Source organism: Aquila chrysaetos, chromosome 23 (assembly GCF_900496995.4).
Source record: "Aquila chrysaetos chrysaetos chromosome 23, bAquChr1.4, whole genome shotgun sequence".
NCBI classification, from domain to species: Eukaryota; Metazoa; Chordata; class Aves; order Accipitriformes; family Accipitridae; genus Aquila; species Aquila chrysaetos.
Genome location: NC_044026.1, coordinates 10,738,387 through 10,752,921, shown reverse-complemented (window position 1 = coordinate 10,752,921; position 14,535 = coordinate 10,738,387). Strand labels below are relative to the sequence as shown.

The window sequence follows — 14,535 nt, the reverse complement described above, 5'->3', positions numbered from 1 at the left end:
GCCTGGGATGCTTTCTGAGCCTTGGCACTTGCCCATTAGGTTAGATTGCAACAGGCTGGAAATAAGTAGTGTTCCCATACAGGATTATTTAGCAGAAAAGAGGTTAAAAGGTAAAAGGTAGTTTGCTTCTTAGAGTAAGTGAAGAAACATAGGAAACTAATGCCGTTTGTGTGTTGGACTTAAATGTCAGGATTTGTGTGGATTCCTAGAAGTCCAGCTCTGGTGCGAAGCTCACACCAGTTGTATCCTGGTTGACTTTGGCCTTTGTGGAGGGAAAGAAGGAAAGCCAGTCAGCCATTACAAAGTCCTCATGAAGTAATTGGCCTTGCTGCAGTGTGGAGGTGAGGAGAAGACAAGGGACTGCTTTAACAGAGAGTTGACCAAGCTGACTGACCCTTTAGGCTGGTTTAGCTTGTGTGGTCATTGTGTGGCAGAGTGGCATTACTGTAATCCTGTGGGCAGTGGTCGCCCATCAGTGGGGTTTCTGGGTGGTCCCTTCAGTAGCTCCTGCGGGCTGTGGGGGGCTGAGCTTTTTCCCTAGGAACTGCAGGTGCATGTCTGTTGTACTGGGCAAGTCAGAGGAGCTAAGACAGATGTCAACACCAGCAGGTCTTGTTTAAGGTTGTGCCTGCACGATTTAAGTAGAACAGTACCAGGGAGCGGACTCCAGCCAAGACTTTCAGCCTGGCTTGTTACCACTACGTTTGTGGGGAGGCAGTTGCGTGCATCCACGGGGCCATGCCTACACAAGGATCCAGAACTGCTTTGCTGTGGCTTAGAAGCAGAGGCACATGATTCTGGCTGCACCATTAATTGCATAGCAATTGGGATGCATGCTTTGTTCTTCACTTCTGGTCGCCCCTTCTTTCCCATGATGTGAAATATATTAAAAGCAGATGAGGGATAGAGAGGCTAACGTGAAAGTTAAGTTTTGGTAAAGTAAAAAGCAGTGTAAGGAGGAAAATAAGCAAAAACGCCCTCTGCCTCCCCTTGCTCTGTTCTGAATGTCTGAAGTAATCAGAAGAGCAGGCATCTTTCCAGAGAGGGTATGTTACCAGTGTACCAGGGTCCACTGATCAGGCTTAAATGTACAGCTAAGCGGAGGGCCTGTGGTTTGTAGCAAAGACTTAACTTTAGTTTACTGCTTAACTGGGTGGGAAAGTGAGGTCATGACAGCAAAATCTGAGTAAAAAATAATGGGATCTTTAGATGCTTTTGGTTTCTGCCACTTGATGTTGAGCAAGTTAAAAATTAACACCAGAAACTGGAGTTAAAGCCATGATGTCATGTGTTTGAACTTCTTGGCTGTCTATCAGTGAGACGTATCCAAGCATGTGAGTGGTAAACAGTTATACTTTTCTAGCAGTATATTATTTTTGTTCTTAGAAACTAAAGCATGACTTGGATATTAAAAATATAGTCTCATCCTTTGAGACTAAAACAAAGAAACAATTTCCTGCCTGAAGTTTTAACAATTTCAGCAAACTCGAGAGTCCTGTAAATCAAAACCACTGGCAAGGTTCCTCTTTTCAGAAAAGTAGCTGACTTATCGTTTCATTTATCTGTCACAGGAAAAAAGGGAACTCCTGGCATTTGTATTGCAAAATAATGTTTTTTCCATTTTTCATTAGAGGTTATTGACCTGGCTCTTTTCATGTTGAATGAAGCAACACATAGATTAATGCCTTCCTGTCCTTCATAATCTGCTTCAAATGAGGAAGTTTGTGTTTATTTTAATGAAGTAATTTCAGTTATACTTAGCAACCTTTTTCTAAATCTTAAAGCATTATATCTTTCAATTTAAAATATTTTAGGTATCTTTCTACCATAAAAGTTAAAGGTCGCACAGCCAATGTCAACTTTGATATTTACTGCCTTATGTCTGACTTTGCAAATACAATCTTTTTAAGAGCTTTCTATTTACTGATTTTTTTTTTTTTTTTTCCTTTAAATGAGCAAACTAAAAAAGAAATCTGGAAACACTAACTCTCACATAGCTGCTATGTGAACTACCAAACTATGCGGGATGGTGGTAAAACTGACAGCTTGGTGGCAGTCTCAGGTTATACCCTATTATCTTACCCAGGGTGGTCCAACAATAAAATGTGCATATCTTAAATACCATGCCTCAGTGTGCTGTGATGCCAGGAAGTGAGTGTCGATGCTGGGAACCAGACTTGTGTTATGTTCCAGACTGGAGTGGGGAATGTCTGATAGGAGGTTACATCCTTCTGTTTTGCAGCCTGTTTCCATTATTCTACAATTTAGATTCTTCACTTCACTGCCTTCTAGCTGCTCTCTGCTGCCCTTGAAGGGCAGATGCACAGACACAGGTGCTGTCCCTTGACCACTGTTGTGGACTTTTTCCTTTCATATATTTTTCTGCACTTTCTCCAGTCACCTTTCCCTATCTAGCTTCTCCAGTCTTCCTCCTTCTTTCCCAGTCTCTAGTTTCTCATCATCAATCTTGAATCTGTCTTACTGGAGGTGCAGTGCAGTCTCTGAACCTCCAGCCTCACCCCTCTGGGCCTTTCCCTTGGTAGGACAGAGATTACCACCTCTTTTGTATGTCTGAAAGTAAGCATGGGAGATGCTTCTTTATCTCTGTTCTTGTGCTCTGAGACATAGCAATTCACACCAGAGAAAAAAAAGTGTGGGGGAGGCCCAGACCCTGTAGGAATTGGGTTGAGATATATCTAGAGCACATGGGCGATATGGGTTTAACTGCCAAGCTCTGGCAATCCTCAGCAGGCAGTTTCAGGAGTCACTGTCTTGGTTAGGTCAAGTAAAGAAATACTCAAAGGCACCTTAAAACCAACCTGAAACAACTTTTCCCAATTCCAGGGTTTTTCTAGTGATTGGGGTTTATTTTTTTAAAAAACATGGTGGTGGGAGTTTTCTCCTTCCTCAGCCATCTTCTGAGGAACAATTGAACTCTTCCAAAATAGCTAAAATTTTCCAAAAATGCTGCTCTCATTTTAGACATCTGGGAAAACTTCAGTATACTAATTTGGCAAAGATACAGCAAAGAGAGAGAAGTCGTAGAAAGGAAGTTATTGGGCAGTTTTTAATTTTAGTTTTTTCTGCATATGCAGAGCCATCTCAGTGTTGGCCTTTTGGAGCAGAGTGCTCTGACCTGGAGTGTATGTCAGTATGGGAGAAGAGCTATTGAACCAGGAATCCAAAACAAATCTGTCCAAAGTCTGGTATTTGCCTCGGCCTTCAAGGATTAGATGAGTGCATGCTCTTCATAGCACAAGCTATGGCCTTAAATATTTGGTTCATTAAGATGTCAGCCTGCAGTCAGGGTGTGTCCACCTGCTCTTTGTAAAGTGAGGGCTCTGGGTTTCTGATCATCTGGGCTTTTATTTCACATATTCATGTAGCATGGAATAATAATATTTCACATATTCATGTAGCATGGAATAATAATATTTCACATATTCCTTCATGGAAAAACAGCGGGGGGGGGGGAACCCACAAGCTGCTAAGGTGTTTACATGGACATATTAGAAACCAAACATGCTTTCACTTCTGTTTTTCTTTTTTTAAGTACAATTGAAAAAGGCAAAGCAAGGAGTAAAACTGCACTCTGCTATGACTGGGGTTTAATTATGTTAAAGATTGTTAGTTAAACCAACGGAGTGATTTAGTACATATTACCAGTTGTTTTGGACTCTCTGAAACTAGGCAGTATTGATGGCCTCTTTCATGTATGCATAGCTTCCTGTGATTATGTTCTCTAATGACTTTTTCTCTTTTAGACTATGTGCAGGTCCGAAGTGGTAGGAATTGTCTTAGATCGGCTTTGTCTCTGTGTAGCAGCTCTCGAGAGCTATTGAATCTAATTATCTGGGGGAGGTAGCCTGTCATGAATACAGGCGTTTTGCCAGCCTGAATCTGAACGAATGAAGAATATTACTGGACATCTCAATCATAGTGCTGCTATTGTTAATTTTTATGATTTTTGTCACTTTGTCATTGTTCTGCCATCCTTATTCTTGTATGCTTTGTCTTTTTTCATTGGGTAGGGGTTGTTTTGTTGGTTTGCTTTGTTTTGCTAAGGAGCTCTGTAAAGCTACCATCACATGAGCATTTTGTTACTCACATTGCATTCTTGTGCTGTACCAGAGTTCGTGACCATGTTCCATCGGTGGAAGAGATGAGTGAAAGCCGCTGGCTGTATTTCAGGTGACACTGTGCTTTCCTTGATACCAAATTAACCTGGTGCTTGGCTTTCTTCATCTTTATAACACTGTGTGCTTTTTTTTTTTCTATACTATGGCATGCTGCTGCTGCTGCTTCTCCTTTTCTGCAGAGTGCCGTAGATGTTCCTCAATTCTGAGTCTGTTCTCTTCTTCTGAGCTGGGAGAGCGTGGATCGCACATGTCTTTAGCTTAAAAAAAAACCCACAAAACACCACATCCTTTAACTCTATGTATGGGTAATTAATGAAGCAAAACTAGCATCTCTGGCCTGGGAAGACTTGAAAGCTGAGAAATCATGGGTGCGATCCTATGATCCTTAATCACACGGGTATTCTTAAGCATTCCCTGGGGTTATTTCATACAACTGTTCAGGTTGAAAGGGACTTCATAGATGATTTAACCCAGCCTCTTTGGGGATGCATTTTAAAAACTGAGGGTTACCACATTGCTTTATAGCAAGGTGCTAATAAGAGTGGAGATAAACCAGAATCCTAGTTTTTTCTGGTTGATGTTTCCTAGAACTGATAAGTGGAGAGAGAGAGAAGAAAAAAAAAACCCACCAAAATCTTTGTGGCATCTATAGGGGAACGTGTATTTGTGTGTGTGTGTGTGTGTATATATATATATAAAAATATACAGAATATTTATATAACGAAAACTCTTTGGGCTGGGGCAATGGTAAGTTTTCCATGTATCCTGTCACACTTGAAGGTTCCCAGCAAACTACTAAATATGCCAGAGATGCAGTACATTAGCTTGTACAGAGAGTCTGAGAACTATTATCTATTACAGTCATTCTTGGCTGTTGCCACAGTAATTACATATGCTAGAATGTAATAAAGCCTGGTATTTTGGTTACTTGTCAGCTATGTGTTACAGGACCTTGGAAAGGTTTTTGAAGTGTCAGAAGAGATGGTTCCACCCATTTTAAAATGACGTAGTGGAGAACTTGACGTAGTTCTATCTGCTTTTTTTACCATTCCTTTCTATACATTTAGTTTCCATTTGCGTTCCACATTTTGTGTGTCAGCCATTTTATGCCACACTGTTTAAATTACTGAATTATACGTAGGCTTAGCATTTGAGGGATCAAACCTGAGTAACTGCTCTCCTATGTGTGATGCTGGAGTTGTAGCTGTAGAATAAGGACCAGGAAGGTCAGGAGTCAGTTAAGAGTAGAAACATGGTGCTTTGGTATTGGGAGTTAGGAGCTCAGTGGTAGTTCCTTTGCTGTTACAGAGCTCTTAAAGCATGAAAAGCCTTTTATGCCTTAAAAACAAAAAAAATACTTTCACTAGGGAGGAGTGAAGAAATATACTTAAATTGGATTAATTTTTACTCTTGTCTACAGATTCCAGTAAACTTCCCAAGGCAGAAATAAAGATGGCTGAACTTTATGTACTAGTAATTGTCTGTACTGAAGTTTTAAGGTATCGGATCAAACACTGAATTGATGCCAGTGGGGGAAATAGATGGATTTTTTTACCAGTTTGGGGATATATATGCGTTGTTACAGCTGAAAGACTGCTCATATTCTTCATCTGACATCTGCTTTTTAAGAGTTAGTTATTTGAATTGCCACTGTACACCCTCAGGGAATCCGCACACAACTGCTGCAGTGGGCTTTCAGAAAGGGCGGAGGGGAAAACGAAGATGCTTGCTGGCGTCTGCACTACCCCGGCCTTGGCTGTCCCGCAGCTGACGTGCCCCTCGGTCCCCATCGCATAGGCTGTGCCTCTTCAACAAAGCACTGTTTTCAACCAGCTTGCTCACCTGCCTTCCTGCTAGGGGGTTTGAGCAAAACACCACAGTCATTAGCAAGGCTAACTCTCTGTGCCCCTGATCTCTGAGAGAAGATCTATGTAAATCAATCCAGTAACAATTCTTCTTAATTTAAAAACCGGTTAAATAAAGGAGAACTGATATTGGCCTTTACAGCACATTTAAATTACGGAAAGCTTTTTAAATGTGCTTAAGGATGTGAGAAGAATTTTTTTTTTCTTCTAACCACCAGAAAAAAATTGTTCAAGATATACATGCATCAGCTTTACTTGTACGTTTAATTATGGAAATAATTAAGTAAGGATGAAGTAACTAAATGTTTTCTGTGCTTCTCTCCACTGTAAAGGAGGTTGGGAGAGACTTGACTGGTTTTTGGTGATAAAGATGTTTCAGGTGATAAAGATGAGGCTTTCTTAGAAATTTCAGGGCAGGGCCTGCAAAAACATAATGCTTGTCATGAGACCAGGGTGTATATACCTTGCAACTTGCTACAAAAAAAATAAAGCTTCCTATACAATTCATGCTAGGGTAGAGGATAAGAGACACAGTATGCTGGTTAAAAGATGCAAAAAAGTCATCGTGGGGATTCAAAATAGTAATGTATTTTGTGTTAATCTGTGAACTGAGCAACACACTTTGAAACATGAACTTAAAAAAAAAAAGAAGTGATTTATAGAAAAGAGTTAGTTAGAAATACTCAAAATATAAATTCACCTGAAGAATAACTTTGAAAAAAAATTTAAAATGGACAAGTCTGTGTTGATGTACTATTTCAATATTGAAAGAAATGTCTGTAGTAAGAATTTTTTTCTAAAAGGTGAACCATTTTAATACAGAAAAGCTATCCTTTCCTCTTCAGCACAATAGTGAACCCAAACACCTGGCCTGTGATGTACTATGACTTCTCACTGAACAGTATGGTCATCCTGCTTTGGTCTTCCACTAAGCCCCCATTCCCTGCCTAAGGGGGGATCCCCCCAAACAAATCCCCCAAACAAATGCACAACCTTCTAAGTCAAGTAAAAGCTGAGACATTCTGAATTGTTTGGTTTTCTTATGTACTGTGAAGTGAATGGGTAGCCTGGTGAGTTAAAACTATTTAGGGAATGCAAGCTATGTTCATCTTCTGGAATGAGTTTCTTGAACTGTTCATATTGCCAGCTGCACAGCTACCATGAGCGTGGCTGCTGTGCATAATGCGTTCAACCTCCCCAATGTGCAGCTGGAGTTTGGAAAGCCACAAATCTTTTTATTTTATTTTTATGTGTATTTATAAAGGAATGTGCAATCTTATATATATTGCCATACTGAGCGTGTTTCCTGATGTTGCTTCTCAGCTTTCTGCGTGAGGCTTCATTAGGTAACTAGTTTGTCTGCAGAAAACCCTTCTTACCATGTCTTCACTGCCTAAGCAGTAACATCTAAGCCCTTGTAACCTTTCAGAGCTCTTGTGTGTGGCATTTTATTATAGCATGTGTTACAACCCAGTACCCAATCTGTCTGTCCAGTGTTCCCTTAAACTGGTGAAGCTTTTCAGTCTTGAGGCTGGTCAGTGCCAGTGAACTCCCAGGCCAAATGTGCCTGTATGTGGAAAAAGGAAGTGATGAGGAAAGAAAAGAGACTCAGGAAAAAAATCCAAGCAGAGGACTGGATCAACGCTAGCTCTTTATGAGGCTGCTTCAGGCTGTCTTAGAGTGGCTTTGTGGATTTTCCCTGAACTACGTTAAGTCATGTGAGGCCTTGGATTGGCTGTGAGTCCACAAGGGTGACTTAAAACTTTAGTTCAATGCCTGCTTTTCTTCTTCTATTGTTCTATTAGAAAGTGCTGCCCTGGAAGTTATTTGAAGGTGTGCCTTTTTAGTTTGATCCATGCCATCTTCTGTGCCTGAAGGTAAATCATGTCTGCATCACTGCTTGCCTTATGCAAGTGTGTATCCCTGGGACACACAAATGATATGGTCTTACCAGCGAGGTTCTGTTGGTTTCTGGTGATCCTCAGAGATGTTGCATAAACACCGTGGCTAGAAGTAGCTGACACAAAGTCTAAGTAACAAAGGAATTGCTCTAAACTGGCTCAGTCCCTTCTAAGAGAGGGGAAAAGAAGTTAGCCATTTCAATATGTTCAATATGTTTTTGTTATTGCATGCATTTTCCTACACTTATTATGCAACATGGTAGGACTGAAACACATTTGAGACTGACAATCTTACCTAACATTTGAGGTTGGAGGTCTAGGTTCTACAAGAGAGCACAGAGATTAGGGCATGAATAGGATTTAAAACTAGACGAGTGTAATCTTAACAAATAGCTACCCCCAAAACAGACCAGAAAAACCTGAACATAATTACAAGGATTAAATACCCATCTTGGATAGGAGCACTACGTGAAAGGATGGTTCAGTAATAAGATGCTTGCTAACTATGCAAAAGCGAGTAGACAGTTTCTTAGTAATATATTATTCTGTAATCATCCACCATCTCATTATACAGACCCTCCCTCACTCAGGTGGGAGGCTGGACTAGACAGACCTCTTGTTAATCCACTGTGGCTGTGTTGTGTTAGGTGAATGAAACTTGCAGCAAATTAATATTATGAGTCTTTATAAAATATTTTTGTTGCTTCACACTGCATTAAGACTTGGGGTGTGTGGCTTTTTTTAATCGTATATTTGAGCCATTCTCAGGCCTATCTGGCAGTGAAGTTATTTGCCGTGTTAAATATTTAGGCTGCACTTATCCTTAGTCTTTAGTTTCTTGCTGCTGGGCATGAGGGATGTTCTCCACTGAAGAGGATGTCACCCACAGTTCACCTTTTAAGCCAAAAATTGTATTTGCCAGTGTCCTAAAAGAATTGGCAACAAAGGTAAGCAGTTAAAGTTGATGTTGAGTTGGAGTTATAACTGTTATCTACAGGTAGTTGCTGCTTGAGTGAAGAAGTGTCTTGTTTATAGCTATGTAACTGCAGGGGAGTAATGGACAGCTCTTCCTCACACTATTCTTACAGCATCTCTGAATGCAGCTTTGCCGGGTGCTTAAAGTGCTTTTAAAATGCATTCTGCCAAACTTGCAGCATTTGCAACCCTCAGTAACACCACTTGCTTTGTTTTCCTAATGTTTCTGTAGGGTTGGGGTTGACCCAGATCAGGATCCTCCACCTACTAATGACAGCTTTCAAGTCTTACAAGGAGTAAGTAATTACATAACTTCTCTATTAGGCTGATCTTATTTTATAACTAAGATGATAAAGAACTGCAGAAGCTATGTGTATGGATAAAACCTTCCTCTCCTAGCTGGCAAGTCAGTAATGCATTTTACTTTGTAATATTCAAGTAATGCCCACCAAAAAACATTCTGTGGTATTGGGTGTAATGCTGCAGCATTCTAATTTTTGCATATATGTATAAATATAAGGCATCAAAAACCTTCCCAAATCTACTAATACACTCTGTTTAACAATGTGCTTTCCTCTTCCCCATCCACGCAACATGCTTGCTTTTAACATGCTACAGCATAAAGAGTCCTCCCCAAGACTGAACCAGAGGTAATCCTCTTGGCTTCTGTTCAGTAATTGACACCAAATTTTGGCCCTTGTACTTGCTTAGAATCAAAGATGATCCAATCTTAGCTCCTGTATACCGTACCACAAGGCAGCTGGATCTTGCCTGTACTACCTACCACCTGTATGAGGCAAAAGGAGCACTGGAAAATTGTCATTTACATTCAGCAAACTGTTGCTGTGAATCTTTAGTGCAGCTTTCTGTGCATCAGTAACAACCCAAGAGTTCACTTTTTTTCCCCTGCAATGTACTATTGGCAAACAAGACTATCAAAAGAATGTTGTTCATAGCAGAAATTTCATTTTCCGCATCTATAAACTGAGTGAATTCACAGGAGGAGTGAAAGGTCTGGGGAAAAAAACCTCAAACAACCCAACATTTCCTGAGGCTTAACTGCGAGCTTCCTCTGTCCAGGCCTTAGTTTACACTCTCCCAGAGTGCTGCTTGATACCAATTGTTCAGTAGCACAACCGGTTGCTTATGTAGGAACCTGCTGGAGGAAGTTGAATGACAGGGAAGACAGATGACTTTGGACCCAGAGGATGCTTAGGGTGCCAGTGTGTAAAATCTGCTTTGTAAACCTCAGGTTGTGCGAGGCTGGTCACAGATACGTGCATGGGATTCTTGCTGTATTTATGATCAGGTTTCTTATTAGTGGTTTCTCCTGCCTTGCCTTTTTTTTTTTTTTTTTTTTTTTCTTTTGGTCACAGGTTGTACAGGTAAGAATTACTTGCTCAGGAAGCATCTCTTACATTGCAGAAACCACATTAGGCATCTCTGTGTTCTTTGTTAAAGCCTGTGTCCAGCACACAAAATAGATTCTGAAATGGTGGGTTTGGGTACCAAAAAGGGTGAACTTGGTTTTGTATCTATCTGGAAGCAACCAGAAGGGCAGGACTCAAAACACCTTTTACAATGAAGGCCACAGTTATTGCATAAAACCAAGGTTAGGAAGTGGTATCATGGTAAGATGGCTTTGGCCAGTTCAGATGGAGCTTGTCAGTATTGAGGAATTACTTTAACAGGAAACAGAGCATGGGTATTCTGTTCTCATTCATTTCAGTGTCTGGGTGGAAATATCTTGTCTGCTTTTTTCCCATGTAAACATAAACCACTTACCCATTTGTTTCCCTCTTTAGCTGTGCGTTGCATTCCTAATGGAGTCCATTAGTCAGTTCCCTTTGGATTCTTCTTTCTTTCACCAAGCCAAGATCAGCAGCATGTCACAGTTAAAGAAAATATATTATTTAGGATGAGGTGGGAGTGAAAATACACTAAGCTTTAACTCTTGGTGGATCATGGATTTTTTGCAGATCAGGAGTACACAGGGCAATCCTGTCTGGTTCTTTTCCAGTAGTTTGGAAGATGATTCATACAAGGCATTCTCACTTCATCTGTTTTCCTGTGTTTAACTTTGGCCTCTGTCCAAAAAAGAAAACCAAAAAAAACCCCAAAACAACAAAAGAACCCCAAACCAACCCACCCCAAAAACCAAAACAGTAACAAAAGTAAAAATAAATGCAGCTGCAGATCAGCTGGTGTGATGACTTTCAGCGCAGCTAGTGAAGGGATTGTATTTAACACTGTTAGCACTTCTGAGGTTGATCTAGCACTTAGAAAATTTGCATGATCTTCCTCAATTGTGATTTTATATGGATTCCCTGTTAAGCATGTTTCTTTTAAGTGTGACATATTTCATCAGGTTTATGATAGTTTATCAGATATGGTAAATTCCCTTGTCCTTCCAAGGAAGTAATAGGCTTAAGGAAAGAACATCAAATAGACCTAGAGTTAAGGAAGCCAACCAAGTGATGAATAGGGATCAGTCTGGATTATTCCAGCTCATTTATTAGGGGAGGGGGATGGGGATGAGACATCAATGAGGCTTATTTGTCAGTTTTGGACTTATTTCTATATCCATTACTGTATTAACTGTGCAATAAGCTTTTAGATTCAAGGGAACTTGGTGGTAGAGGGCTCGTTAAGGTAACTTGAAGGCAATGAAGAGGGCGTACTTCTTCTCTGCAGTCATTTCTGATCTTTCTAAGGAAATTAACCTCAGTATAAGCAAGTCTCTAAATAGCTTTCTTCTGCAGTCCAAGTACAGTATTGGAGTAATTTGGCTTTTTTGGACAGGACATTATAATGTGAATGATTGGAGTGTATGATTTGGGGTTTTTTTTTCTCCCTGAAATAACTGAATATGTTTTTATCTTATTTTTAGGATGGCCCAGATTCTGAAAGAAGGAACAGGACACAGCAGGAAAGTGCTTGGCTCTTCAGGCTATGGTATAGCTTTGACCATAAGTATCCTTTTGAAAACACAGCCTGGCTTCAAGGCATGAAATGTTCACTTTTTTCCTTTCCACGCACCCATATGTAGCCTTAAGCACTTGAGAGAGTCAAACAGGAGAAAGATCAAGTATTTGACTCAGAAGACAGACCTTTCCTTTCTCTAATGCATGGTATGTCACACTGGCTGAAGGACAGAAACCAGTCAGTTCTAGGAGCTGAAATTCCTTCCTAAACAATAAGACAGCCAATTAACTATTTCAGATCATCTGATCTGTTCTATAAATCTGATCTCATCTTCACCGATGCTCATAGCACAAACTAGTTTTCCAGTTCATTGTACATGTCTAAGCCCCAACTCCATCTGCTTTTGTGATGAAGTCCTCTTTGGAAACGCGTTGCTGATACGGGAAGTTCTGGAACTAAAAATCTACATGTGACCCAGCTTATTCCCTTCAGTATGTCCAGAACTTCCTATGGGTGTTAAAGCAGAGAGTGTCCTTGTGTGTTTATAGTATTGTACAATCTTTCTGAAGCTATTATTATACTATTTAGATAGCCTTGTTTAAGCTTCTGAGCAATTTTTGCATAGCTGTCCTGTCTTTCATGCATGTGGTTTTTTAATCTACTTAGCATATTCTTAATTGATATATCATACAGGTGCCCCTCCTTAACAGCTTACACTCACTTAGTGGAAAATGGCAAAGATAATCTTGTGGCCATGGCAAGTCACTTATACCTAGAAATTAAAAGAAGTTTCACTTATTGATTTCTGCTAATTTGTAGGGCAGTTAAATATACATAACTACCTGTGACAGGGCCTTAATCTTGTTGCAGCTTGCATCTGAGAAGTGAGTCTTTTCACTGGGGTCTTGGCCATTGGTTGATGAGAGATTGCTGGCCTGGTTGGAGCATAGCAGTTTCTTTCTGTGCCTTGTGCATCAAGATTTCCCACCCAGGGAAACCCAGGTATAGTGTTAAAAGCATTCAGATCCTAGTAACACTTGCCTGTTCAGGATAAAATTTGTTTTTGGATGATGCTTTCAGATATAGTAATATGGGGCCAAAGCCCAGAAAGGAGTGTATGTGCTAGTTTAAATATTCATAAATGTTAGTAATTTCAAGTTAACCCTTTGAGTTGTAGTAGGTGGTGTCAAAGTGTATTGAGGTCAATTTTTGTTGGTTTTTTTTTTTTTTAAAGAAAGAATTCTGTGGTAATAGCACAGAAGGATCTGGCTGTGGCTGACTGCATCTTTTTTGTCTTTTTAAGAAGGAAGCAAAGCTATCCTCTTCCCCCGTCTTTACAAAAGGGATGTGCCCGGTGTAAAAAGGAGTAGTTGGCAATGCTGACTTCCCCTCGGCTGATGCTAGCACAACTGCAGTCCCCAGCAGCTGCGGTAAGGGCAGGGGGAGTGCCAGGCAAAAATTACAGCTTAATTAGCTGTTTCACAGAAACTTAAAGGATGCTTATAGTGCATTTGCTTTTTCAGCGGTGAGTGGCTATCTTTAGGGAAGGCTTTTGTGAAGTTTGTGCCAAGGAAACCAACATCCAGAGGCAGAACTGTCTTACTCTATCTTAGAGGTAAAATTCTGTTCCTTTTGTTGCAAGGAGGCATTCAGATAAACATCAGCTGGGTGTGCTTAAATTGCATGGAAGGGATGATCTTTAGAATTGCCACCTCTATACCCATGGCTAAATGTCAAAATATTATTTGCTGATGCAGTCATTTGGTTTGTGGGTAGAAAGGCAGATTGTCTCAAAATTCACTCTTTGCAAGGGAACTTAACTTGAAAAAGATGCAAGTAAGATGCACTTGGCAGTGTGCTCCAACGCTGGCTATTGCCTGCAGAGCTCTGTGTGGATGGATAACTTGGAACTTCATTCCTGTGGAACCCAGAGTTCATTTAGTGTCATGGGCTGTTCCCTGGGTTCACCCACAATTGTTAAACACAAATTAAACTGCAACTTTGATGAAGTACCAGATGTCTTTTACTGGGTTTGTTTTATTACGACTGAGTCGCAGCATGCCTGTCTGCCACAGGACAATGTGGAGGCTGGTAGGTTAGTGTAAGGGCAAAGAGTTTATTTCTTTCCAGGCCTGGGTGTAGCTGCACCATTACTGGAGGAGGGAGGGAGGAAACATAACTCTGCAGTGGCATAATCATGCTGTTATATGTTCAAGTAAACGTGCTATGCTAGGCTCTGCTAAAGGGGAGGGATACATCTCTGCTGAAACAGCCCCTTTTTTAAACTCCTCTTTCCCCTAAGCATCTTGATCTGTTAAGAGGCTCAGGAAAGCTGTTATATTCACAAATGGACTTGATTCTCTCTGTGCTTAGAGGCCTGAGAAAGTAACTGGAATACCTGCAATATATATTTACATTGAAAATAATCAGACTGACTTAAAAAAAACCCCAACCCAACCCAAAACCCCATGGTCCTGATTTCAGGCAATGTTTTGAAGTCTTAGCACTTTCCTCCTCAGCTCTGTTCTTGTGCCAGTCAAGATCAGTGTGCTGCTCTGTAGTAGGGATACCTTCTTTGACTCCTGAGCATTTCCTCAGGCATGTCATCAGTCTGGAGTACTAGCGTGAACAAATATGGATTTACCTGGGGCAGACCTATGAAAAGAGGTGTAAAGACACCTTTCTCTCCCACCCACCCCTGTGCCCCCTCAATGTAATCTAGGTAGCATT

The 14,535-nt window shown here is 40.6% G+C and overlaps 1 protein-coding gene across 19 annotated transcripts in view; it reads left to right on the top strand.

Moving 5' to 3' along the window:
- The window catches only part of SLC9A7 (solute carrier family 9 member A7), an 87,098-nt gene that overhangs the window by 53,867 nt on the left and 18,696 nt on the right, over positions 1 to 14,535 (top strand). For 3 of the 19 annotated variants that reach the window (XM_041119428.1, XM_041119432.1, XM_041119430.1), the window contains exons 13-15: positions 4,132 to 4,191; positions 9,113 to 9,176; positions 11,771 to 11,835. The exons of 1 other annotated variant lie outside the window; for it this stretch is intronic. In XM_041119428.1, the coding sequence (XP_040975362.1) occupies positions 4,132 to 4,191; positions 9,113 to 9,176; positions 11,771 to 11,835 (189 nt within the window). Of the gene's footprint in view, positions 1 to 4,131; positions 4,192 to 7,809; positions 7,882 to 9,112; positions 9,177 to 11,770; positions 11,854 to 11,929; positions 12,012 to 13,108; positions 13,236 to 13,328; positions 13,421 to 14,535 lie in introns of those variants that run through there. 15 more of the 19 variants (XR_005931181.1, XM_041119436.1, XM_041119435.1 and 12 more) reach the window with 11 other exon arrangements.